Below are 27,897 nucleotides of genomic sequence, written 5' to 3'. Positions count from 1 at the left end.
ATAGTTTAGATCAGTGCTGTAGGCTGGATCTCAGGCGTGGTACACGGCCACAGAGGGGGCAGGATGTACTGAATATAATTCAGATTTAGTACAAGTCAGCCACTGATATTAAAGCTCCAGCCTTGATGATACTGAATATAATTCAAATTTAGTACAAGTCAGCCACTGATATTAAAGCTCCAGCCTTGATAATACTGAATATAATTCAGATTTAGTACAAGTCAGCCACTGATATTAAAGCTCCAGCCTTGATAATACTGAATATAATTCAGATTTAGTACAAGTCAGGCACTGATATTAAAGCTCCAGCCTTGATAATACTGAATATAATTCAGATTTAGTACAAGTCAGGCGCTGATATTAAAGCTCCAGCCTTGATGATACTGAATATAATTCAGATTTAGTACAAGTCAGCCACTGATATTAAAGCTCCAGCCTTGATAATACTGAATATAGTTCAGATTTAGTACAAGTCAGCCACTGATATTAAAGTTCCAGCCTTGATAATACTGAATATAATTCAGATTTAGTACAAGTCAGCCACTGATATTAAAGCTCCAGCCTTGATAATACTGAATATAATTCAGATTTAGTACAAGTGAGCCACTGATATTAAAGCTCCAGCCTTGATGATACTGAATATAATTCAGATTTAGTACAAGTCAGATTTAGTACAAGTCAGCCACTGATATTAAAGCTCCAGCCTTGATGGTACTGAATATCATTCGACTTTAGTACAAGGCAGCCACTGTATTAAAACTCCAGCCTTGATGATACAGTCACAGTAAATTTGTGTGTGAGGAAGCCCTGTGTAAGTCTGTCTACAACACACAGACAACACACATACAGATAGCTTGCAGGGAAGGTATCTGTTGGTTAATAAAGGGGTTAACAAAAAAGGCGGGAAATTTGAATCCCACAAAAATGGCGCCCGGAAAAGAAAGGGCGGGAAAAATGATCTAAAAATGGCGGAGATAGACGGAGCAATGGCGGCCGTCTGATAACGAACTGGGGGAAGGGTAACCCAGCACAGTCTCGCAGGGGGAGCCGCGGGGCGATAGCCGCGCTTGCGGCTCTAAAAAACCCCAAGAAGGAGACTGCCGAGAGGAGCAGGAAGGCAAGCCGCTGCCGCCGCCGGCTGCAGAGCTCTCCATGGCGAAAATTAAAATCACGGAGATAGAGGCTACGGAGAGGCAGAACCCCGGCAGGCTGAATTAAGGCGGCAGGCTGAAAAGGGCAGGCTCCGGAGAGGTAGAACCCCTGCAGGCTGAATTAAGGCGGCAGGCTGAAAAGGGCAGGGAGCCGCAGCCGCAAGCTCCCGCCTGGAAGAGAACCGCAGCCGCGGTCCCTTCAAAAGCTCCACAGAGCGCGGCTTGATCCGATGGATGGCAAAGCCAGGGAAAGGCTCAAAAACAGCCAAAAAAGGTAGAGAACCGCAGCCGCGGTCTCTGTGGGGACCCTCAGACAAGCAAGGGAAATAAAAGTAAATGAAAGGCTCAAAAACAGCCAAAAAAGGTAGAGAACCGCAGCTGCGGTCTCTGTGGGGACCCTCAGACAAGCAAGGGAAATAAAAGTAAATGAAAGGCTAAACACAAAAAACATGGAGAGCCGCAGCCGCGGTCTCTGAGGGAACCCTCAAAAGAAGTAGAAATACACTTAAATGAAGTTAAACAGAAAAACAGGGAAAGGATGGACTGGGGAGACACACAAGTAACACTAGGTTCGCACCCAGTCAGAACAAATAAACAGACAAATCACGAAAAAACTTAGCTAAATGCTACGCTATAGTATCTCAATCTTGTTCGTACGAAGGCAAGAATGAACTGGAGAGTGGGAGGGGCCTGACGCCCCTAGTCTTGACTTCAACGACATTCTTGCCTTCGCACGATAGGTGGAGCTAATACCCGCTGTGATGGCCGGACTCATATTCTGGAATTGGAATGTAAAATATTGCCAAAAGGGTTGTACACCCTTTGAAGACAGAAGTATATATTCTGTTACTGCATCCTAACAAATCCCTCTGTCTCTTTGCAAAGCAAACCAACCAATGTCTCTGAATATTACAACAGCACCCTTATATAAAATATAACACCAATTCTGGCCCGCTTGCATTGGCTGCCTGTATGTTTCCGAGCTCGATTCAAGGTGCTGGTTTTAACCTATAAAACCTTACATGGCTTAGGACCAAAATACCTGATGGAACGCCTCTCCCAACATGAACCCACCCATACACTACGCTCATCATCAAAAGCCCTCCTCTGGGTGCCTACCCAGAGGGAAGCTGGGAGTCTGGCAACAAGGGAGAGGGCTTTTTCAATGACTTTGTTGATGAGGTGCGCCTGGCGCCAACACTGTTATCTTTTCAGCGCCAGATCAAGACTTTCCTCTTCTCCCAGGCATTTTAGCATGTGTTTTTAAATCATTTTTTTTAAAAAATGTGTTTTTAAATTTGTATATTTGTTTTTAATGTTTTTAATTGTTGTAAACCGCCCAGAGAGCTTCAGCTTTGGGGCGGTATAGAAATTTAATAAATAAATAAATATAAATAAACAGAACAGCTGGCCTGTCTAAAGTGTCAACAAGGTAAAATGCTAAATGATGGCTGCAAATGGCTGGTAAGCACTGGGCATAAAAGCATCAAGAAAGTGCAAAGGGGAAAAGCTGTGAACTGAACTTCCAAGGTCATTTATTATTTATCAGTCTCAAGCTATAAATGAATATGACATAAAATCTGACACTGAACTCAATTTTCACAGCACATTATTTTTTAAATGAGTTTCCAGTGAAGTCAGCTTAAATGCTATGTCCAATTAACTGAAGATACCAAAATCAGTCAAGCTAGCCTTGCCTAATTTTCTCAAGGTTCGTTGTTTAGGGTCTGTTTTGACATTTATCCCATATATTGAATTTAATAAGGAAGAAACTTTATTCTATCTAAAAGGTTATGAGTTTCTAATCATTTCCATAAACTTGTTACCAAGAAGGTACCAGATTATGTTCTTGCATGGTTCTTACAGGGAAAACATCTTTCAAAAGCCAGTCCTGGGCTGTGGTCTGAAGGCACATAAGGCCAGCTCCCTTAAGAAAGGTGGGGTATAAATATAATAAAGTAATATTTTGTCCCCAATACTTTAGGTATATCTGAAACTGTTTTCCCCATGATATAGCATTAAACCAAGTTAAGCGCCTCTAAATCCCATTGATTTCAGTGGAAAAGTTAAGCATCTGCTGAATTACCCTGAAATCGATGGGCATACGTAATTTTGGATTGTATCCAGAATTTTTCAAGGTAATAAGAGACTTAATGTACTTCAACAAAATGTCTGAACCTAATAAATAAGAAACATCCATTAGGTTGTGCCATAGCCAGAATAAATTAAATTAAATCAAGGAAGTATTTCATGTACCTGTCTTGTAAAACATCTGACTTCTCAGAATGATCTATGGACATGATAAAAAGGTTGATGAACCATGTGAGGGAATACTGGTACATGGGCTCAATATTGGCTAGATCAGCAATTGAAAAAAACAGAATCGATGAATGAATTGCAATGGGACGGTAGCCCATTCGGGTAGCATCTATCTTCTTTTCCGTTTCTTCCGCTATAGCTTGCTTTTCTGAAATTTCATTAGCCAGTGCCTTAGAAGATGACAGTATCTTGATGGCAGTTTCGTCCTCTAAAATATTTCCTTCAGAAGATGAAAGAACTTCTAAAATTTTGTCCTCTATTTCTTTTAGCTGCCTGTAATAAAAGTCCAGATTATTGGGTTAGGAAAGCCACAAATGGCCATGTCTATGGGTAATGCAATTAAAGAAGCAAATAACTTCATTAGTTAACAGAGCTGGATAATTTTGTAAAATACAAATGACAAGTCTTTATATTGTGGTTTGTTTTTTAATATCAGCTTTCTTATGATTTCAAATGATTTTGTGAGCATATATCTAACTGAATGAGGAATCACATCCACAAAACAAATGTTGTACAAGGAATTCCTGTCCAGCTCAGCAGCTGAGCTGATCATACATATACATAGCCAGTTAAGAACATAAGAAGAGCCTGCTGGATCAGGCCAGTGGCCCATTGAGTCCAGCATCCTGTTCTCACAGTGGCCAACCAGGTGCCTGGGGGAAGCCCGCAAGCAGGACCTGAGTGCAAGAACACTCTCCCCTCCTGAGGCTTCCGGCAACTGGTCTTCAGAAGCATGCTGCCTCTGACTAGGGTTCATCAGCTTTCATCTGCTTGGGAGCAAAGGGGTAGATTCAATGGCAGATTAAACAGGGCTGCATGCATGCAGCCAATATACCTGTATGGACCTATTGATGGCTTTGTCCCATAATGGGAAATGTTTTTCATCTAAATATCATCCAGAGCTCTAAATAAAGCATACAGATTGACCATACAGAGCCCCACTATTCAGTTTCGTGAGGTGCTGAAGGTCAAGCTAGATGTTAAGAGGGATGCATCTTCTCCATGTCTCTCCAGCAGTGGCTAAATCAAGCGTTGCACGATGTCAATGAGCTCAAAATTTCTCCAGCTTCTGCAAATGGCAGCCAGTGAAGGAGACCAGGATTGGGGGAAATCTGAGCACAATGATATCAGATCATAATTTTTTTTAATTTTTAGGTTTAGCTTTATATTACCAGGAAGACACAAAGAGGAGACGAAGCAGCCATGCAACCTTTATAATATCTAGTTTGGCCCTGAATTACTATATTGAGCTGCATTCCACACTGAAATGAATAAAAACCATTTTGGAATACAGACCAATTAGAACAGGTTATTCCAAGTCTACTGAAATCTGGACTAAAAGCTAACTATCACTGGGAGGAAGTGCAAACTTCATTGTCGGAGGGGCACTTTGTTGCAACAAAAACTTCTACATGAAAGCACCTCCAACTAAATCTCAAGTGCCTAACATGAGTCATAGTTAGTCTGCTGATTGAGGCAAGCAATGACTTAATCATAGACTTTATTCTTTTATTATAGAGATGAATTTTTAAGAGGTGTTTTGGATGTTGCAAGTATTGCATTTTTATTTGGAAGTATCTTCTGGACTATAATTCCTTACTTTTTCCTTGCATCATCAGATAAATTGTCCTAAAAACTGAACTATTAAGAAGAAGCTAAGAAGAGCCCTGATGGACCAGGCTAAGTTCCATTTGAACCAGCATCCCAGGCAGTGAAAGGTAATGAATGCATGGATCCCTTTTCCTTAAGAACATAAGAAGAGGCCTGCTGGATCAGGTCAGTGGCCCATCTAGTCCAGCATCCTGTTCTCAGAGTGACCAGCCAGGTGCCCATGGGAAGCCCACAAATAAGACCTGAGTGCAAGACCACTCTCCCCTCCTGTGGCTTCTGACAACTGGCTGTCAGAAGCATACTGCCTCTGACTATGGTAGTAGGGCACAGCCATCATGGCTAGTATCCACTGATAGCCTTATGCTCCATGAATTGGTCTAATCTTCTTTTGAAGCCATCTAAATTGGTGGCCATCACTGCCTCTTGTGGGAGTGAATTCCAGAGTTTAACTATGAGCTGCGTGAAGAAGTGCTTTCCGTTGTCTGTCCTGAATCTCCCAACATTCACCTTCATTGGATGTTCACGAGTTCTTGTGTTATGGGGTAGGGAGAAAAACTTTTCTCTATCCACTTTCTCCATGCCATGCATAATTTTTTAATGTTTCTTGTTTCCTCCAAAACACAGAAGACAGAAAAAGGGACCTGTTTCCTTCCCCCACCCCCACCCACTTCCCTTCTTGCCAGGGACAAGGAAATGAAGATGTGTCACCTTTTCTTTCTTCTGCTTTATGGGGAGGGATAAAAGAAGAATGACAGCAACTTGCACAGGATTCCCTCAAATCAAGCAGTGCCACAAAAACACAGGCTTAGCAAGCCTTTAAAAACCAGGTTTTCCAAACTGTCTTCGGTCATAATTTAGTTCTGTATCAGTTTATTTATTATATAATATGATACAGCACTTACTAAAAAAAAAAAAACCTCTAAGAGGTTTATATAAAGTAATATAAAATATTCACTAAAATAACATTAAACTCAATAGATGTTAAAAACAAGTAATCTCAAGTGTCAATTCCATCACAAGGTAGAGGAGAGGAGGCATTTGACAGTGAGAAAAAAGGTCATGTGAATGCAGTCTTTGTAAAAGCATCCTTTGCATAAGCCATATTCCTCAAATAACAAAGGCTTAAACTAAGCCCATTCGCAATTAAATAACTCAATATTCAGCATTAGTTTCTTCTCTTCCTCAACCATTACGGTTCGGCTAAAACAGTTTTCTAGCTAATAACATTTTAATACCTTTTGTTTTCAGCTCCTTGCAAAATTAGTGCTTGCTTCTCTTCTTCAAGATCAGGTCTCTCTCTTGCAACAACTATTCCAAGAAGCTGATCTTGCATCCCCTCTGATGTTATCATAAAGTTTAATAATGTTACCTGTGAATTTATTTTAGAAAAAAGGTCAAAATAAAAACAGCATTAGGACCAGATAACCCATAGTTCAATGCTAATGTCAAGCCATCGAAATATATAGCGTTCAAATTTAGGATGGGAGTTCAACATTTCTGTAGGACCCATTTGCAAGTGTCGATTGTCATGAACCTGTAATGGTCATGAGTTATTAGAAATCTGATGACAACACTTTGGTTCCAGTAAGGGACTCTGGGAGATGGTTATAGTCAGAAAGGACAGGCCTTGCCAATTTGCAAAGTTAAGTTTCATTTTCCCAGCTGAAGACGGTTAGAAGAAGCTTTAACAAGCTGCACCTGTTTATCTCTGTTGATTAGCCAGTGCCTGGCACCCAAGGTCATCCTTGGCCTATGCAGTTGGAAAACACCGTTGGGAGGGGGGCCTGAAGGCGCGAAAATGTGAGAAACATCGAGAAGAAAGTTACATCAGTCAATTCCTGATTGGTCAATTAATCTTGGACCGTTAGGATCTTTTTCCCTTAAGTATAGGGCTAGGGACCCACAGCCTTTGTTCTCTGTTCTCTGCCTATGCTGACTGGCACCAGAGTTCCAAACCTTTTCTGCCTTATGGTTCCTGGGGTTGCTTATGGGAAGGCAACCTATGTCTGGTTCCATTGCTTTATGTTGAACATCCATCTCTCTTAGGAGAGGTGCCACGCAACCAACTACCTCGTATGTAAGTAGTTAGGTGAGCTAGTTTATTATTTTCTTGTTGTGTGTATGAATTCTCTTGTAAGTACCTAAACCCCTGTTGGGTGAATGGTCTTAAAGGATTACTTGCTGCTATATGATATGTGCACTTATATATTTTAATAAAGCTACTTCTATTTAACCTGGTGTGTTCATTTGAGAGAAGGGGTGGTTCTAAATTCAGTGTTTTGACCCAACCTCAGTCACTCACTACCAAAGAGGGTTAAGAAGTTAAAAGCTTGGATTTTAAGTGTTAAACCAGAGGTGCCTGGCAAGGAGTGTAACTGTGACTCTTGCCTTTTAGGACCTTGGTTTTATATACCTTCTGGGCTCAGAGATCCCCTGGCTCTGAGTGGACCAGTATACAGGGGTGGTGGCAGCCTACCTTCTACCTTGCAGGGTTGTTGTGAGCGTACACAGCCTTGGCAAGGGTGAAGTAATAGCTTTTCGGTTCCAGTCTCATTTCCCTAAGGGTGGGGGTCTGAGCCTGATGCATGTTCCCGGGACCCTGAGGGTCGGGCGGGCATGACATGGTGGCAGCGGTGGGATCGAAGCCATTCCTGCTCTTAAGTGAACACGCTGTGTGAGATAAGTGCATTGCAGCAAGTTGTAAATTTTAAAGAGACTTCTGACACAATTGTTTGTTACTTTGGGTAGTAAGGTTAGTGCAGAATGTCGCAAAAGATAAAAACCAGATCTCAAAAGAATGGAGCCGAGGATGTGCTCCTGGCAGACACTGCGTTGCCTAGTCAGCTTGTTCAGCTGGAAGAAGGCGCTGCTGCTCTGTCGTTTATGCCTCAGCCTTCTGTGGATGACCAGGAGTTTGTGTCTAAGCAAACTGAGGATAGCGAAGATGAGGAGGAATCAGATTTGGATGAGGAAGAGCTGCCTAGGAGCATGCAGCGCTACCTGGCTAAGCAAATGAAGCTGTTGTCCCTGCAGTTCAAGGCTATGGAGGAAGATCGCCGGAGTAGGGAAAGCTTTGCTCGTGAGATGCAACAACCGCGAGGAGGAAGACCAGACCTCCATAAAAAATCCTTTCCGACCTTTCGTGAGACAGATGATATTTTTACTTTCTTCCAAGTTTTTGCTCACTCTTGTAGAGATCAAGGTGTGCCTAAAAAGTACTGGATGAGTGCTTTACGCATTAATGCTGAAGGCGAGTTGAGAGAACTGTTGAACTCTTTGCCACTGGAGTATGTAGATGATTTTGACTACTTTTATGCTTTAGCCAAGTCTCATTTTGCGCTAACTTCAGAGGATTGTTTTCGGCATTTGGAAACAGACCAGAAGAAGTCTCGGGAAAGCTTCTCAGCCTTTGCTGCACGGATGGGCAGAAATGTGGAACGTTGGGCTGACACAGCCGAGGCTGTAACCCGAGAGGAGGTTTTAGATCTGTTTGCAAAAGAACTGTTTCACAGACGCCTCCCTCGAGATTTGATGGCTCTGGTCAGAGACCAGCAGCCCCGTTCTCTGACTGAAGCAGGCATGCTAGCAGATCGTATGTTTAAAAACAGAGCTGGAGAAAAGTATACTTTGTTTCGGAGACCGGAGTACGTTCCTGTGAAACCGCCGAGGCGAGAGACCGCAGGTATGCAGAAACCAGGGCAACCGGCGAAGGAAGAGGAAGGGGGGCCTGCTGGCTACTTCAAAGTGTCTTCCGCCCGGCCCGAGGCTGCATTGCAAGAGAAGCCCCGTGGAGAAATAATTTGTTTTAAATGTGGGCAAATTGGACATAAAGCTAATTCCTGTTCTAAAACCTTGTCTAAGCCCAATCCTGCTGGAAGGAAGAACCCAAAGGTTGCTCCAGTTGCACGCGTGAGAGACTTAACGTCCCCTGGAGCGGAACCTCCTGAACTTTCTTCATGGTCGTCAGCCGAGGAGAATGAAGGAGCAGAATCGGATTTTGTATTTTCTGCCCCAAATTCACAAGACCGTCCTGAGGCTCCTCGTGGACCAGTTGTTAAAGCCCTGCCGGTGAGTGTTGTACAGACTGTGTCAGGGGATCGAGAGGGAGGAGTAAAGAATAGTTTGTTTCCAGAGAAAGACTCTCCAGGACCCCTTTCATCGGAATGTAAAGAATGGGTTCAAACGCAGTTTTCTGAATCCATATATGTAAACTGTATTAAGGTCAAGGGAAGAATCGATTCAGGCTCAGAAATTACCAGTATTGCAGAACGGCTGGTTAAGCCGGAGCAATATGTTCCAGAGTTACAAGTGGCGGTCACAGCGTATGGCCAGCAGACAGTGCAAGTGCCTGTAGCTGATGTGGTGCTTTCATACCGAGGCTGGACTGGACGCCATAGAGTTATAGTTCATTCGGATGACCATTTATGGGATGTTTTAATAGGAGTTGATCTGTTGTTCCTAAGCCATCAAGAGACTGTACGTGAAGCGGAAATAAACGCTCTTACCAGGTCTCAAACTTTGTTACAACCTATGGAAGACTGTGGGGAGAAATGGCCTCTGGGTGGCGAGGAAGAGAGGGCTGCCGTTGGGAGGGCTGGGACCCTGCCCGAACAACAGGGAAAAAACTCCTTTCAACCCAGTGTGGGGGAGACGGAGGAATGTAAATTATCGGCAGCCAGCTCCCAAGCCTTTAAGGCAGCTTTACTGAAGGATGAGAGTTTGCAAAACTGCAGAGAAGAGGCCGAGAGAAGCCCTCCTGCCTTATCAGAGACTGTGAAAGTGAGATTTTATTGGGACAAAGGCTTGCTTTATCGAGAACATGTACCTGGGGGAAATTCTACGGACTGGCAACCAGTCAGACAATTAGTTGTGCCAAAACCTTTTCGCCTGGATGTATTGCGGCTGGCCCATGATGTTGTGACTGCGGGGCACCTGGGTGTGAAACGGACTTTGTTTTCTGTTACCCAGCATTTTTATTGGCCCTTAGTGGCTAAGACTGTTAAAGAATATGTAAAATCCTGTGATATTTGTCAACAACTTGGGTATGCGCGTGATCACCCCAAGGCACCCTTACAAGTATCCCAGATTGTGGCAGAACCTTTTGCTCAAGTGGCTGTGGACGTGATCGGCCCTTTTAATCCGACTAAGACTGGGAGAAGATTTATTTTGACTGTAATTGACTTTGCCACGAGATTTGCTGAAGCTATTCCTTTGAGTTCCATCACTGCCCCAGTCATTGCTAAAACCTTGTTAGAGTTATTTTCGCGTTGGGGGTTTCCCAAGACTATTTTGTCAGACCGAGGGCCGAGTTTTGTGGCCAAGTTAACTAAAAAACTTTGGGAACTTGCTGGTATGGAACATCACATTACGACTGCTGGTCACCATTCCTCGAATGGGCTATGTGAGAAAATGAACGCCACTATTAATAAAATGTTAAGGGCGTATGTGTTAGAACATCCTAGAGAGTGGGATGTAGCTTTACCTTTCCTGATGTTCGCCTATAGGGCTACTCCCTCTGCCAGCTTGGGCTACAGCCCCAACCAGCTAGTTTTTGGAAGGGATCTGGTGGGGCCTTTGTCATTACTCAAGAATGAGTGGGAAGGAAGGTTGGAAGCTATGCCTGTGTCAGTAGTAACTTACCTCCAGAAGTTACAGAATATTTTAAGAGATGTTTTGGCTGTCGCTCATGAGAATTTGGGGGAGGCTCAACAACAGCAGAAAGCCCATTATGATGCTCACGCTAAAGAAAGACACTTTGTTGAGGGGTCAGAAGTTTTGGTACTAAAGGCCCAAGTAGACAATAAGTTGTCGGTGGCCTGGGAAGGCCCTTTGATTGTCAAGGCCCAGTTGAGCGACACCAACTATCTGCTAATTGACCCTAAATCCCATAAGAAACCTAAAGTATACCATGTGAATATGATGAAGCAATATTTTTCTAGGAAACACCTGGTTTTGACTTGCACTCCTGTTATGGAGGTTGTTGAAGATGCCCTATCTCGGTTACCTGTTCCCGTTGACTGACATTTGATTCATGCCTATTCCACGGACTGATTTTCCGGTTCTGATGACCTCTGGACCGTTTTTAGACCTTGTTTTACTCTTTTACGCTTTTAACATGTTTTATGGACTTTTTAAAGATTTTACGGCTTATGACCTTTTTTGAACTTGGACCAGTTTTGGATCACCCCATTTTTTATTTTATTTTTTTTATTATTATTATTATTTTTTTTATAATAAAGTTTTCTTTTTTTTTTTTTTTTTTTTTTTTGGGTGTTTTAGGGGTCCCTTATTTCTTTTTTTTTCTCCTTTATTGTTTGTTATGTTGTAACTTTGAACTTAATTAGAAGGCATAAGACAAGAAGTAGCTCACTTGCTTAAAATGTATTAAATTGTTTTTTCTTTTCTTTTTTATATGCTGTATTGTAATGTTGATGGAATTTTTTTTTTGATTGTTCCCTTATTCCTGGTTGCTGTGGCGATGACGCAGAACTATTCAGAGTTCTGACATCATCTTCCCAAAAAGGGGCGTGTCATGAACCTGTAATGGTCATGAGTTATTAGAAATCTGATGACAACACTTTGGTTCCAGTAAGGGACTCTGGGAGATGGTTATAGTCAGAAAGGACAGGCCTTGCCAATTTGCAAAGTTAAGTTTCATTTTCCCAGCTGAAGACGGTTAGAAGAAGCTTTAACAAGCTGCACCTGTTTATCTCTGTTGATTAGCCAGTGCCTGGCACCCAAGGTCATCCTTGGCCTATGCAGTTGGAAAACACCGTTGGGAGGGGGGCCTGAAGGCGCGAAAATGTGAGAAACATCGAGAAGAAAGTTACATCAGTCAATTCCTGATTGGTCAATTAATCTTGGACCGTTAGGATCTTTTTCCCTTAAGTATAGGGCTAGGGACCCACAGCCTTTGTTCTCTGTTCTCTGCCTATGCTGACTGGCACCAGAGTTCCAAACCTTTTCTGCCTTATGGTTCCTGGGGTTGCTTATGGGAAGGCAACCTATGTCTGGTTCCATTGCTTTATGTTGAACATCCATCTCTCTTAGGAGAGGTGCCACGCAACCAACTACCTCGTATGTAAGTAGTTAGGTGAGCTAGTTTATTATTTTCTTGTTGTGTGTATGAATTCTCTTGTAAGTACCTAAACCCCTGTTGGGTGAATGGTCTTAAAGGATTACTTGCTGCTATATGATATGTGCACTTATATATTTTAATAAAGCTACTTCTATTTAACCTGGTGTGTTCATTTGAGAGAAAGGGTGGTTCTAAATTCAGTGTTTTGACCCAACCTCAGTCACTCACTACCAAAGAGGGTTAAGAAGTTAAAAGCTTGGATTTTAAGTGTTAAACCAGAGGTGCCTGGCAAGGAGTGTAACTGTGACTCTTGCCTTTTAGGACCTTGGTTTTATATACCTTCTGGGCTCAGAGATCCCCTGGCTCTGAGTGGACCAGTATACAGGGGTGGTGGCAGCCTACCTTCTACCTTGCAGGGTTGTTGTGAGCGTACACAGCCTTGGCAAGGGTGAAGTAATAGCTTTTCGGTTCCAGTCTCATTTCCCTAAGGGTGGGGGTCTGAGCCTGATGCATGTTCCCGGGACCCTGAGGGTCGGGCGGGCATGACATCGATAATACTGGAGTAGATGGACCAATGGTCTGACGCAGCACAAGGAAACTTCCTATGTTCCATAGCAAGAACTTCTGTCTTATATGTACATTTCTGACCATCTTCTCCATAAGGCATTTAACTGTGTGGTGATGGCTCATAAATTACTGCACACCCAGGTTTCAAAAGGGAATTTGGATAATTTCCCCCATTATTAGTTGCCAGTTCGTTTCCAGGCCCAATTAAATATGCTCACACTAGTGTTTAAAGTCCTAAACCACTTAGGTCCAAACTATCTGAAAGACCGCCTCCTTCTCTATAGACTCTCTCGGGTGTTGAGATCAGATGGGGCTGTCTTGGTGTTTTCTCTAACCTTAGAAGCTCAAGGGGTGGTAGCCTGGGGGAGGGCATTCTCTGTGGCAGCCCCTAAGTTATGGAACTCCCTCCCCACCAAGGTGCGTCTAGCAACTTCGCCATACAGATTTAGGTAAATGCTGAAGATGCACCTCTTTACCCTGGCTTTTGACATCTGTGAAATGTACCTTTAGGACCCATCCTATTTTGGGATTTTAAGTTGTTTCTAAGTTGTTTTTAATGTTGAATTTTAAAATTGTTATAACCGCCCTGGGTCCTTTGGGTGAAGGGTGGGTAATAAATGATAATAATAATTAATTGATGCATGTGAAAGAAAGGGTTGTAATCAAGCACGGAATAAGCACTGCCACTGTTTTTTTCAGGATGTTCTTCCACTAAGTCTGCATTATTTTGGAGTCTTGAGAAGTGAGGATAATTTGTGGTTCTGTTCATTGGTACTGTGATAGTAAAATGTGAAAAAATGGTAACAGTTAAAAAAAGAGGCTGTCCAAACTAGCTTATACAATCACAAGGGAGATAGAATATTGTGGAAAGGATTGCTCATCATTCACAATAATATGATTAATTTGCTTATTAAATGGAAGCAAACAGCATGATGTTCCTAAGCAAACTACTCACTTTGACAGACGTTTCAGGGAGGTAATGTGGGTTTCTCAACTTGGTTGTAATATAAAAGCGAAAGTCAGGAGCATATTCAATGGTGGAATCCCCTAAACGGATGCAGATGCTGCCAGCCTGTTTGAATGTCTGCTTAAGCAGAAGTGGCTCAAGAATAGGATCCAGTTCTTCACCCACATTTTCCAGCAGCACTTCAATACAACCAGAAATAGATTTTGTTAAACCATAACACCCTAACCTACAACTTGCAAAGCACAGCCAAAAACAAAAACAAAACAGAAGGAAAATCACATTCTAGAAATAGAGGCTTACAGACAATATATTATAAAGTAGAAAACAGTCTTGGATACTCAACTAATTGAAGATCAGTGAAAAATCATGTATTATGCTGTCTGAATAAATCCCAAAGAATACTAGTCTAAAATATTACCAGTAAATACCAGTAATAATTAACACTAGAAAAAACAAGGAAGATCACAATAATTTTGTATGTAATTTTTTTAAAAGTTTATTGTAAGTTCACCAGATGTGGATGTAGTGGTGCTTTGTCAGATTTTATACATTTTTGGTTGGATTACCCAAAGACCAAAGTTTTCTGGACAGAAAGCTTTTTAAAAAGCCTAATTGCTGCTTGGGGAAAATTGGGGGGGGGGTCAGAGCTTTGGTAGCAATGGTTAAACTTCCCTGCATGCAGCAACAACCTCCCCACAAAGTCTCAAACACTGCACAGCAATTAGGCTTTTTAAAAGCTTTCATTGGTGCCAAAGGGAGCTTTTTGAAAACCGAATTGCTGCATGGAAGGGCAGGGCCAAGGATGAAAAGCAGTGAGGGAGAGTGAAGGGAGGAGAGTGTGTGTCTGAGAGTGAAAGGGACGAGGAGGAGGGAGGAAGAGAGAAGGTTGGGAAGAAAGATTGGGACGGATGGTGTGCTTGTAGGAAAGAGGGAGGGAGGGAGAAAAAAGTAATGGAATAGATGGATGAAGTACGAATGGATGTGTGTGTAAATGAGTGTTGAGTGCGTGCTGGTGCCTCTGGATCCACTTACCATTGGCATGCTGCTTCCAAATCTATGTGCGTGTTAAACAGTGATTTGTTTATTTTATTTGGGGGGGAGGGACTCTGAGATTTTTTGTTTTGTTTTTGGCCCCACCCACTTTTGTTCCACTGACCATTGGAATGTGCTCCCCTGGAAGGTTGGCTGGATTCAAATCTGCCTCTTTAGGCTCAAAGTGGTTCTCTACCCTCACGGTAAATGGACTGGACAAAGCCTGATATTTTGAAGGTAAACTACAGGGCAGGGACCAGCTTGAGAGCATACATTTCTTGACAAATCAGATGAAGTCAAAAGCAACTTTTGGACAACTGTGGGATGCCTCAAACAAAACAAAAAATAAGAGGATTCTGAATTAATTTTTAAGTACAATAGTTTTACTAGCATATGACTTTTCAACTATTACAACTAGAATGTAACCAACAGGTCTGTTGGCAGCCTCCACTTCCAGGGCTTGGTTGCTTACCAGGTGTGCCAAACTGAACACAGTTTTCTAGTGTTCTCACAAATTCAGTATCACTGAGTTTGATAACGTGCAAACTGTTGGCTTTTTCCATGTGCTTCACCCACTTGTTTGCTTGACCCTGAGGATCTATCATGAGAGGCCATCTTCTCGCATTCCTGGAGAAAGAGAAATTGAAGCACATGGAACTTTTGTGACTGAGGCTTTGCCTTGTCTTCTGTGCAGAGCAAACCTAGGCACACTGACTCAGAAGTACAAGAAAACAAAATAGGTACCTGAAGGAAGCAATCCTGCCCCCCTTACCAACTTTGTAGGCCTGTGTACCAGAGAAGCACAACCAAAAGGGAATTCTCTCTCTGTTCCGCTCTCTTCAACACAGCCTATTCTTCCTTCTTTCCTTTTTTGTTGTTTGCTCTTGTTTTAACGCTGGGACCAAATGACCGGTATTCTTTCAAATGATCGGCATTGATTCTCCACGGCCTCCAGCCTAGGATTTTCCTTACAATCTATAAACAGATATGCTAGGGCTAGGATGGGGTACCTTTTTCAGCTCGAGGGCCACATTCACACCTGAATAACTTCCAGGGGCCACATGTCAGTTATGGGCAGCACCAGAGGCAAAAATGGCCAGTGCACTTGATGCAAATTTTACCTTTGTACTGTAGGCTAGTTTCTAAACACACAACTCCCCTGCCCAATCTCCATCCAGGCAAACAAGAAGCATTATTAGAGTTGAAGGACACATTCTAGACAGGCAAAAACACTTAAGGAGGGTGCAAAGCAGGGCCGGTGAGGGGTGTAGTCTGGGCAGAGTCGATGGTGTATGCTGCCTGCAGTTTCCTCATTGTCAGAGGCTTCCACAGTCCTCTATCATCCTCATGCTACCACTTCCAAGAGGGTTTAGCTATCACTGAGAGAGATCAGCAGAGATTGGAGCTCTTCTATAGTTTCCATAATCTGCGCCCTCAAATCAGGACAAAGAAGCAGCTGGGATGTCTCCCCTGAACCTTCTGTGACAGCTGAGATATTTCTCAGCATCCACTGCTAAATATTGCTAAGCATCTCATCAATTGGGAAACACCATTGATTTTGTCCAATAAATATGTTATAAATACTTCCAAATTCCAATAAACGCTTAGAAATCATTAGCGAGCATCCTCTGCATGTCACAGTTTAGCTCAAATGAATTCTTACTGCTTTCTTAATAGGGACATTTAAAAAAAATGGTTATAAGAGAAAGAGTCCATAAATTAATTAGGAGTGCATTAATTAATTAATTTAATTTAATTAAATATGGACAAATTAATATTCATCGATTTTCACACCTCATCCATGCCCTCTTCTGAGCACTGTGGCATGCAGCCCTTGGAGGACTGGTCACAAGACAATGTGACCCTCAAACCAAAAAAGGTTAGCTACTCCCTGAATATAGTATTCCTTGCAGCAGTGGCTGGAATTTTAAAAAATAGCTTTGAAAACTCTTGAAATAATCTATGGCTCTCTGAAACCTCTGCTACTTACGAGATAATAATACCATTGTCGATGGAAAAGGAGTCAGAAGGCAACCCAGCAATGTTCCAGGCTCTGATTTTAATCGGCTCTCCTAAAGTTGTTGTTAGTGAAAAATCATCTGAGCAAGGAATGCCTCTTGCTTTGCAGGTCAATATCCAGTCACGTGCCTGGTTCTGAAAGGGAAGGAGGCCAAGTGTTAGCCAACAGCACCTTCCACCACAGCTAGATCTGCATGAGAAGTAATATTAGTTATATCGCACCACAAAGCATTGGAGTCTTCTCACCCCTGGGGACTGAAAGGTCAAATTTGGGTTCCTTCCTATCATTTTTAATTGTATTCTTGCCACATGCTATTGCCTTGTCATACAAGTTTTAGATAATTAATAGACTAATAAATAATCCATTAAATCTGCATATATTTGCATATGAAGGAAAAATCCATTCCAAAGGAAAAAACATACTTTATTTTTAGATGGCGCACCTCTGTCTATGTTGCCAGTAGGCATCATCTTAGAAGATGCACTACCTTTTCTCTCACACAAGAAGGAATGCCTCTTTTAAGATGCAACTTATTTTTTATAACTGTATTTTATAAGTAATTGTATTAAATGTTAGTATTTGTTTACATGTAATATTTTTAAAGTGAGTAATTTTAATGTAATGTGAATATTTTAAAAATCTTCTGCCCTATAAGAACACCTTTTTGTTGATCCAATTCTTTTTTTAAAAAATAATTAAGCTAAAACAAGGAAGGAGAACCTGTGACACTCTAGATATTGCCAAACTACAACTTCTGTCATCCCTGATCATTGACCATATTGGCTGGGGCTGATGGGAGTTACAGCCCAGCAACATCAGGGAAAGTCACAGGTTCCGCATCTCTGGACTAAAACAACTTCAAACTTAAGGGCTCCAATAAACCCCTAACTCAGCCAGAGGCTCCAGCAAGTCATAATGTGGCGACAATGTTATAGTGCTACAATTGCTCAGTACAATTTGTAATAGGAAAGGGTTTGGAGGAGAGAACAGAGAGGCAAGGAAAACTAGGATTGACAAGATCTAATAGTGGTGAGGAAGTGGTGGCATTTCCTAACAACTCCCCATGGCTACCCCCAAGACAATTCCCTATTCCTTTCCCTGAGAAAACAGATAATAGGGTCAAGGACTGTGGTTCAGTCTTACAGCACAGATTTGTGAATGTTAGACAAGGGAGACTGTTAAAAACCCAGCAACGGAGCAATGCAGCTATCAACTACACTAACATACCCAAAACATTTTACTATGTCCCCCCAAAACCAACTGGACAGCAAATTCGATCCAAAGCCCCCAAAGAGTCTTCAAGTTATGATTCCATTCCCACAACTCCTCAATATCATCTTCTTAAATTCCAAACCATTAATATAATATTAATCTAGGTGCTTCTCCGTGAGCCAAATTTTTTTAGCATATTAATCCAGTTAAAGTGAGTCGTGATTAATTCCCACTGAAACCAATGAGACACAAATATCGTTCCAATGAGACACAAATATCTGGGAAAGAATATTTCCCGATGTCAATTTGTGAGGCATTAAACTGGTCAGATATATGAGTGTTTAGAATTCTAGCCAAGGACAATGGGAATTCCCCTGAATGTTCATCCAGGGATTTTAAGGCTAGTTCAGACATTCAAAAGAATCTCCACCTTACATTCCAACAATTCCTAGGGATACGTTTACATGGCTAACTAAGGCATCCACTGAGGAGTACTTCCTGTGATCAGATGAAAAATGGGTTGAGAAATTCTGGGATAGTTGGAATTACCCTGCCGCTTACTCTGAAAAAAGTCCCAGAGCTGCACTCCCTTGCATTCTCCCTCTTACAAACAAACATGCATGATTTTAATCTCTTGACTTTTGTTCCAAACTCAGTTAAAGGTATGTATCTTTGGGCAGCTGAGGAAAACTGCTTATGTGCTATAGAAACATTTTGATGACAAAAATGTAGTTCATTTATTCATTCCTTACTTGTCGGTAGCTGGATGTGAAGGCTCCCAAATAAGCTACAATGCCTGATGAGATGAGGATATCGCCTGTCAAATTAATGTACTGCTTTCCCAGTTCCAAAGCTGTCTGGCTCCAGCGGGTTTTCTCACCTCCAAGGCCACCAAGTAATTTTTCTGCTCGATCCAGCTTTTTGCTGCACAGGTCAACCTTAAAATCAAAATATAAACTTTAGGCAAAGCCATCATAGCTATTATTACTGCAAATGGTTACACATTTTGTTCTTAATGCTTCTGAGAACAATTACAGATACACTGATATTATTTCTCAATAAAATAAATGACCTTGGGATTTGAAGCTGCAATGCCTTGAGGGGGAAAGGGAGAAAATGAGTTTGACAGATTGTCATGGCTGAATACAGCAAGGTCTATGGCATTTCCATTCTTCTTTCCTCCCAATAAATTATTACCTTCAGCCTGAAATGTGAAATTGATAATGGATTTTTGTGATTTAGAAACCCAAGGCATTTGAAAAAAAGCAGCATATATTATGAAAAAATTATGCTGACTTATGAAGGCCACTTTCATAAGTATACAGACAATGAGCTAAATGCATACTGGATTTTCTATCAAATGGTTTTTCAAAGATATCTGCTAGTATTAGCGAGGGCAGAAATTTTTGCAAAGGGTGGCAGTTCTTACACAGAAACCAACATTTCTGCCATCTGTGAACCTATTCTGCAAACATTTTTACCTAAGGAGAAAGGTAGGGGGGAAAACTGGGAAGGGCCTAGCACATTCTCAAAACCTGCATAGAGACAGAAGCTGAAGCTCTCATTCCTTTGAACCAGACTAAAGCACAAGAAATGAGGAAGTTGTAGGTGTATGGAGTTTTGCTTCTGTGTTTCAACAAAAGCATAAACTATGTTCTACCCTAAAACATGCCTCTTCCTGCTTGCTTTGTGTTCCTAGCTGACAATCCATTGTCAACAAGAGCCCTAATAGACATAACTGATCATGGATCTATCTAGTCCACCATCCTGTTTCCCAAAGTGGCCAACTAGATGTACAGAGAAAGCCCTTGAGCAGGACGAAAAGGCAATAGCCCTCTTCCATTGTTGGTTCCCAGCAACAGGTAGTCAGAGGCACACTGTGGGTGCTTTCACACATGGGGCTAATAGCACTAGTTTAACGGATTAAAAAGGTAGCGCTTCGTTACATATTTCAAAAATCCCTTTCACACTGCAGTACCTGTTATACCGGCATTTTGCGCAACAGTCGTTCACACAGAGCAGTTTTTCTCTCCCCCCCCCCCCAATTCGGCCTCACGCGACACCGGATGAGCTGGTTTGAGGCCTGTTCTTTCGGTGCGTGGGGGGGGGGTTGAAAGAGGTGATCAGCTGAGAGGCGCGGCAGCACAGGCTCCTCTCTCAGGAGAAGCTGGAATTGGCTGGGAGGCGCAGCGAGGGCTGTTGGTAAGGGCAGGGATGCTGGGATGCCCGTCACGTGAGCAGCAGCAGCTAGCGCAAAACTCCCGCGATCTTCCGTGTCCCCAGCCTTGCTATCGGAATTTTTGAGGTATCATTTATTGCAGAATTTAGCGCTAAACTTCCACTACATTCCACCAGAATTCCGGAGCTACCCGTTATGTCGTGTGAAAGCTCAAATTTTATGCGCAAATTAATAGGAAATAAATCGTCAGAATAACGGAATAAAGTGCAGTGTGAAAGCACCCTGTCTCTTGACCTGGAGATTCCATTCAGGTATCATGAGATATAACTATGGATAGGCTCATCCTCCATGAATTAGTCTAATTCCTTTTTAAAGCCATCTAAATCAGTAGCCAACACCACATCTTGTGGCAGCAAATTTGTACTTTAATTGTTCATTGTGTAAAGAAGTATTTTTTGCAACTTTCCTGAATCTTCTCGATGACTCTGGACAAGGAAAGGCAGGGTGTAATCTCTATCCTTTTTGTTCAATCTACAATTTATATGTAGGACTGAGGTTTGCACTAGGAAATAAAAAAATACCCAGATGCTTTATGATATCAAATTGAACACATGAATGCTCTAAACCAGTGGTTTTCAAAGTGCATTGCAAAGAAATCTGGAGTTCTTTGGAAGCTCATCAGGGTACCTCCATAGGAAGATAAGAGAAGTCTCCCGGAAAGATAACTTGATGCTATATATCAACCTTTCCATGTCATGTGCAGCCCCTGGAGATTTTGGGGGATTATTCTAAGGCAATGTTGGGAACCTGTGGCCCTCCAGGTATTGTTGGAATATAACTCCCATCACTTTGTTGTCTATTGGCCATACTGGTTGGAGCTGATGGGAGTTGGAGTCCCACAACATCTGGAGGGTTCCCCTCCCCTGCCCTATCATCAGTTCCCATGAGGCATGACAGGCCGGGTCAGCACCCCACACTAAATCTATAGCTCTTTAAGATCTGGAGGATTTAACCGATCAATAAAAGAATAGTGGAAGCTCACTATAATGCATCTCAGTGTACTGTGGAATCGGATATACTACAGGTATAACCATGTCCCCCAAGTAAAATACTGTATACCCTATTTTTCTGTTTGTTATACCTCATTTTTTCATCTTCTCTGCTCCTTCCCCTTGTGAGTCCTCCATTTGCTTCCCGTGTTTTTGAGTCTTTTTTCCTCTCAGTGTTCTTTTTAAAAATTTCTTTCCTGATGTCCCTCTCCCTCCCATCCTTTTCCTTCCTAGTGGGTTATTTCCTAAGGGAAGGTTCGCTTTCGAGCTGTTTCCAAGTTCTGTTGCTGCTCTCTGTGGAACTTTATTAGTGTTTCCCCCCCCTCTCTGTTACCCTTCCTGCTTCTTCCTTCCCATTTGCTCCTCAGCTGCAGTGGCAGTGGGGTTTTTTGCCTTTCTAGGAACCAGTAGTACTCGCTGGTTCTTTTAACCCTTTAAGTGCATTATAATGCAGAAGCCCTATAACACCAGTGCATCCTTTGTCCCCTGAGCCCCGTGTTATAATGAGCTTTCACTGTACATGATGTTTTGGAAGCCTGGGAAAATGTGTGTATGTGTGGCTATAGGGGTTTTACAGTTAAAGGAGCTCCTGAAAAAAAGACATCAGACCAAAACCCCATCTAGTCAAACATCCCGTTTCAAGTACTCTCTAGCCAGATGCCTCTGGGCAGCCCACACACAAGGCATGAAGATCTTCCCTCTAGTTGGTCCCTAGTGTGTGATATCATATTACATGGAAGTTCCAATTAGCTATCAAAGTTTATCACCATTGTGAGACATATCCTCCATTAATTTATCTAAACTAGATAGATGGATAGACAGACGACAGATAGATAGATTAGATAGGATAGATAGATAAACAGCAAATGCTCACCACTACAGCTTGCAGCACTGAACTCCGTAAGTAACATATGTTTTGACAAGTTCATTGATATACATAAAAGCATTTATGCATAACACTGGTGTTTTATGAAGTATTTAGCACAATGTAAAATACATTTCACATTCACGTAGATTTCACACTGTTTCAAAATGTTTGAGTGTTAACGTGCAACACACACAGCATGATGTGATCCTTTATGCAGATTAGAAACATGGTTATATTAGCATATTTGGTCTAACTGAAGGAAGCATTCACTCTAAATAATAAGCTAGTGACATAATTAATAAAAACCCTATTTTTTCTTTGTTTTATTTCATTGTGTTCAACAAAATTTATATACCACTTGAATGTAAAGGCCTCTAAGCAGTTTACAAAAGATATTAAAATTATCAATAAAACAGTTAAAAATAAGGAATTAAAAATATTAAAAAAATTAAAACAGCTACTGATAAAAAAATGCTGGGCCTGTTGTTTCTGTTCCTCAGGTCTGTCCACAGAAGTGTAGTCTCTTAACCCAGAAGGACAGGAACTCTCTGTGGAATCTTTCAGCGGTGAAGATGAAAATTCTCCATATACTCTGGGGAATGTTCTTCTTCAAACACATTTGCAAAGAAATGCTAACCTGACTAAAGCATGGTGTGAAAGGTTCAGTCTTCAAGGTCCAAGAACTATCTCTGAAACATTATGTGCTAACACCAGTTAAGATCTGATTTAAATTAAATGTAGGGTTACATCCAACATTATGCAAACACAAGTCAACTCATGCAATTGGATTTTCCACACTATCCTCCTCACTGTATCCCCAAGTGCTCCCTCCAAACTTTCTTGGGGTCAGCCCCTCAGATAAGGGTTGAGATGTGGTGCACATAGCTACAACAGGTGATGGAAATTGGCAAAAATCAGACATAGGCAGCTTACATTATTTTGGCCAATCCACTCACACACAGGGAGGAGAGAGAGAGAAGCTTTTCAGAGGGCAGGAGGAACAAGAAAATCCCACTGTGTGCTGTCAGCCCCAGCTCCACACCTATTTCCTGTTTTGCTGCTGCGGCCGCTCAAGCCTTCTCTGATTGGCTGTGAGCCCTGGCTGATGCTAATCAGCTGGTTGCTGGACACCTTGAACTCACTGCCCAAGCAGGAAGCTGAGATGAAGCACCAGCAATGCATGACATGGACAGGAAGGGGGGTCTTGAAAGCAAGGCTGCATTTATACAGCAGCCTGCACTGGAGGATGTAGGGAGATGGAGAACAAAGACCAGTGGCCAGAGGAAAGAAGCAGGAGCAAGAGAACCGGGAGGAGGAGGAGAGAATGGAAGCTGGGGTGGCTGTCAGAGAAAAGGAGAGGAAAAAGCTGGGGAGAAGAGGAAATGAACACAAAACTGGAGTAGAGAGAGAGAATGGATAGACGAGAGGACAAGAGAGGGCCCCTTTTGGAAGACATACCTCATGCTGGGGGCCCAAGGGAGCAGGACCCCTTCTCCTTTGGTGTTCAGAGGAAGCAGATGAACTATCAAAGCCCATGTAGGAGAGGAGCTATCCATCACACATGGGCCCTCTCTGAAAAAAGCCCAAGTCCACATTGGCTTGGAACTGACACTGGGCTTCCCTGGGATGGCAGCAAATCCAGAGGTCCAGTGAGGTCCCTCAAACCTGTGATCTAAAGATGACTATCTTTACCATGAACTAAAAGGCAATACTGTCCAAAGGGCTGAGCATAATCCCAGTGTTGGGTTTCCAATCAAACATGCCTTGACACAACTTACCAAAACTCAATGAGAACTGATTTGCAGGGAAAGAATGATAGACAGCAGGAACTTTGGTGTGCCCCCCCCGATCAGTTCACACATGCTAGTCAGGAGGGTCCCCTAACTATCTAGAGAGGCTTTTTAGAGGACTAGGGAGGGGGTGCCAGGGAAAGGATGAGGGCAGGAAAGTCATCTTCCATCAACCTCTCTCTGCCAGTGCTTCTTAGGCTTGAAGCCTTTGCATTTTAAAACTGTGCATTTGATTGTTAGCTGCCTGAGAGCCCTGTCGAAGAACAGGCTAGAAATACCCCAAATAAATAACTAGCATCAACGTATGGTTGCATACATTTAAAACACTCTTATACCACTATAACAGTTATGGCTTCCCCCAAAGAATCCTGAGAAGTTAAGTGTGCTGGGAATTGTAGCTCTGTGATACAAGTGATATAAGAGAGATTTTAATGTATGGTGTGGATGTGACCTTGTGTATGTTACATACCTGGTTCTCCAGATCTGCTTTCTCCTGCTTCTTTTGTTCTAGTGTCTTTTGAAGTTTAGCTAGTTTGTCCTGAACTTCCTTTAGGGCTGCTTGTTTCTTTTTCAAACCATCCATAGCAATTTTCAGTTCCCCTTCAGCTGCATTCAGCTTTATCTTCTTAGGAGCAACGACTTTTGCCACTCTGAAGCAATGATAAAATGTCAAGTATATTGTTCTTATACATCCACATGCAGACACTATCTACCTTCTAGTTTCTGCACTCATATCACAAACATACATGCACACAAACATACTTGCACTCCATTAATAAGTCTGCACAAAACAGTATTTCAGTAATTCCTGTTCAAAGTATCATCTGGTGATCCATGCCTGTTCACTGTTCATACTTTAGAATATTGAGATCCTGGAGCCACTGTTGTATTATGATATTGCCCTACCTCTTTTTTTAGATACTGGACTAGACAAAGCTCTTACTTAAACAATGCTGACAACTAGTTGATGTCCCTAAGGCCAGGAATGCAGGTCACATCTGCTGGGCAACAGTGGATGGATATTCAGACCAGTGTTTTTTCTGGATGTGTGTGTCACAGTTCCAAATGCATCCAGCAGGAGTGGGGTGTGGGTGGGGGAACCTCAGATTTTCTGTATGATGCTGGTGGCAAACCCCAATTGCACAGGGTTCCAGACTGCAGGGAAGCTTGTAAGCACTGCTTAATGCAGCAAAGTTAGAGGGGAGCGGTGGTACAAATGGCCCTGTGCCTCCAACACACTAACAGATTAATAATGCCTGAAAAGGGCTAAGGTCTATTCCTGGAAAGTGGAGGCAAGAAACAATATCTAGCAAGCCCAACATCTTTCATTTATATTATGCCTTACAGAACTCCCAGTCTAGACAGATTATACAACGGCCTCTACGATAATGCTTTTAAAATGGGCCCTGAAGTTGTTCCAAAGTGCTTTTAGCTGATATTTTAGTGTCCAGCATCTTACTGCTGTTTTTAGTTTATTATGAGTTGCTCTTTGCTTTTATGCTTAGATTCTCTCCCCTCCCCCACCTCACAGACATTGGTTAACTGCTGCTGTTATAATATTTGTAGAGTTTTCATGTTTTAAAGATTTTTTAATGGTCTGTGATATGTTATTGGGTTTTATGTTTTGAAATATGCTGTGAAGCTGCAATCCTTGAAAGGTGACCTCTAAAAACTGAAATCAGTGAATGCTTTAAAAATAAGGACTTACTTATCATAGGAATCCATGGCTATGACCCATTTGCACAGCCCTTCCGCAGCCGTGGAAGCATTCCGAACCTTCTCAGGCACAAATTCAGGATTGGTGATGTACTGTTTTCTAATGACACTCATATATGCTGGAGGGATGTTATCCTTGTCATATTCATGAAGTGACTGCAGAAATTTCATGTCCCCCAGGAGTTTCTTAGCTGGACCCCAGAAATCTTCTATCTTTTTTCCTGTGCCTGTTGGATCTGGAATTTTATCTGCCTTGATGCCTTTCAAGATGCAAATGGCTTCCATAACAAGCTTCACACCAGCAGGAGGACTCTTCATAGACTTTACAACTGTAATATCCTTAAAATAAATAACAGCTCTTCTGTCTCTATAATTCAAGCATTCTGTTATATTGCAATATATCCATATAAACCAGTTAGTATTCAAAATAATGCAGTGAATGTATTGTTTAACTTCTTATCTCACACTTACTCCTTGTTTTTCATGAATCTTCCTTCCCTGACCATTATTTACACGCTGCACAAATATTAAATTTAGGGAAATAAAAAATTTTAAACTTTTTTTCAAAATACATTGCAAATCAACATGTTTCTCAGAGCACAGATAGACAGACAGACGATAGTGCCTTGCAAAAGTAATCAGACCCCTGACCAATGCTCTCATATTACTGAATTACAAATGACACATTGTAATTTTGTTCTGCATAATATTTTATTTTGAAACACTAAACCTCAAAATCAATTATTGTAAGGTGACATTGGTTTTATGTTGGGATATGTTTGCAAGAAACATAAAAAACTGATTCATGTTGTTTGCATAAGTATTCAACCCCTGTGCTGTGGAAGTTCCCAGTTTACACAGATGAAAGAAATTGCCCTATTGAGGACACAGTTACTTTACCATTGGCCTCCACCTGTGAACCATTAAAGTTGCTGTCAGATTGTCAGGAAAAAACCCCCACTGTTAAAGGAACATTGGTCAGGCTGTGGAACTGAAGGAAAATGAAGACCAAAGAGCATTCTACAGAAGTGAGAATGTAATACAAATGCATAGATTAGGAAAAGGATACAAACTAATAATCAAGTGTTTGGATATCCTAGTGAGCACAGCTGGATCAATAATCAGGAAGTGGAAGCTGCATCACACCACTCAGGCACTGCCTAGAAAAGGCCGTCCCTCAAAACTCAGAGACTTGTGAGAGAAGCCACAGAGAGGCCAACAATCACTTTGAAGGAGTTACATCATAGTTCACTGGCTGGGAGTGAAGTAATGGTGCACCAGTCAATCATATCAAGAGCTCTGCATAAAACTGGCCTGTATGGGAGGATGGCAAGAAAGAAGCCATTACTCAAAAAGTAGCATCTGAAAGCACATCTGGAGTTTGCCAGAAAACATGAGAGTGGCCCAGCTGCGATGTGGGGAAAGGTTTTGTGGTCAGATGAGACCAAGATAGAGCTTTTCAGCCAAAATTCAAACTGCTATGTGTGGCACAAACCTGACACTGCCCATGCTTCAAGACACACCATCCCTACAGTGAAGTATGGTGGTGGCAACATCATGCTGTGGGAATGCATATCATTAGCAGAGACTGGGCATCTTGTTAAAATCGAAGGAAGAATGGATGGAGCAAAATACAGGGACATTCTAAGAGAACCTGCTTCAGTCCACTAAAAAATTGAAGCTTGGGAGGAAATTCACTTTTCAGCAGGATAATGATCCCAAGCACAAGGCCAAAGCAACACTGGAATGGCTCAAGAACAAAAAGGTGAATGTCCTACAGTGGGCCAGTCAAAGTCCTGATCTCAATCCTATTGAGAATCTGTGGCACTCTTTGAAAATTGCGGTCCACAAGTGACGTCCAACCAACCTGAACGACCTGGAACGAATCTGCCAAGAAGAATGGGCCCAAATCCCTCCAACACTGTGTGCAAAGCTGGCACATATCTGCCCCAAAAGACTTAAAACTGTTATTGCAGTGAAAGATGGCTCTACCAAATATTAACGTGTGGGGGTTGAATACTTATGCAAGCAACATGTTTCAGTTTTTTATATTTCTTGCAAACATCTCCCAACATAAAACCAATGTCACCTTACAATAATTGATTTTGAGTTTCAGTGTCTTCCAAGCTACACAGGAAGTGGATTGGACTGTGAAAGAAGCCACCTATCAGCAATCTTGGGTCTCATCCTTGTCACTCCATACACTGTATCATCCGTGTGTACCTCAGGGAGATAGCTACTTTCAAAAGCACCAGGACAGGAAGAACATATTACAGTAGGGCCCCACTCATATGGCGGGTTACATTCCAGACCGCCGCTGAAAAGCGAAAAACGCTGA

The 27,897-nt window shown here is 42.0% G+C and overlaps 1 protein-coding gene across 4 annotated transcripts in view; it reads right to left on the bottom strand.

Annotated features, from left to right (window-relative positions):
* Positions 1-27,897, bottom strand: part of DNAH7 (dynein axonemal heavy chain 7) — a 214,745-nt gene that overhangs the window by 48,024 nt on the left and 138,824 nt on the right. For all 4 annotated transcript variants that reach the window (XM_061608175.1, XM_061608178.1, XM_061608177.1 and 1 more), the window contains 8 exons: positions 25,552-25,898; positions 24,313-24,493; positions 18,710-18,895; positions 16,716-16,879; positions 15,198-15,352; positions 13,682-13,872; positions 6,317-6,450; positions 3,408-3,743 (listed from right to left, as the gene is read on the bottom strand). In XM_061608175.1, coding sequence (XP_061464159.1) covers positions 3,408-3,743; positions 6,317-6,450; positions 13,682-13,872; positions 15,198-15,352; positions 16,716-16,879; positions 18,710-18,895; positions 24,313-24,493; positions 25,552-25,898 — 1,694 coding nt within the window. The remainder of the gene's footprint in view (positions 1-3,407; positions 3,744-6,316; positions 6,451-13,681; positions 13,873-15,197; positions 15,353-16,715; positions 16,880-18,709; positions 18,896-24,312; positions 24,494-25,551; positions 25,899-27,897) is intronic.

Source organism: Rhineura floridana, chromosome 2, assembly GCF_030035675.1.
Source record: "Rhineura floridana isolate rRhiFlo1 chromosome 2, rRhiFlo1.hap2, whole genome shotgun sequence".
Classification (NCBI taxonomy): Eukaryota; Metazoa; Chordata; class Lepidosauria; order Squamata; family Rhineuridae; genus Rhineura; species Rhineura floridana.
This window is presented reverse-complemented; position numbering and strand designations above follow the sequence as displayed.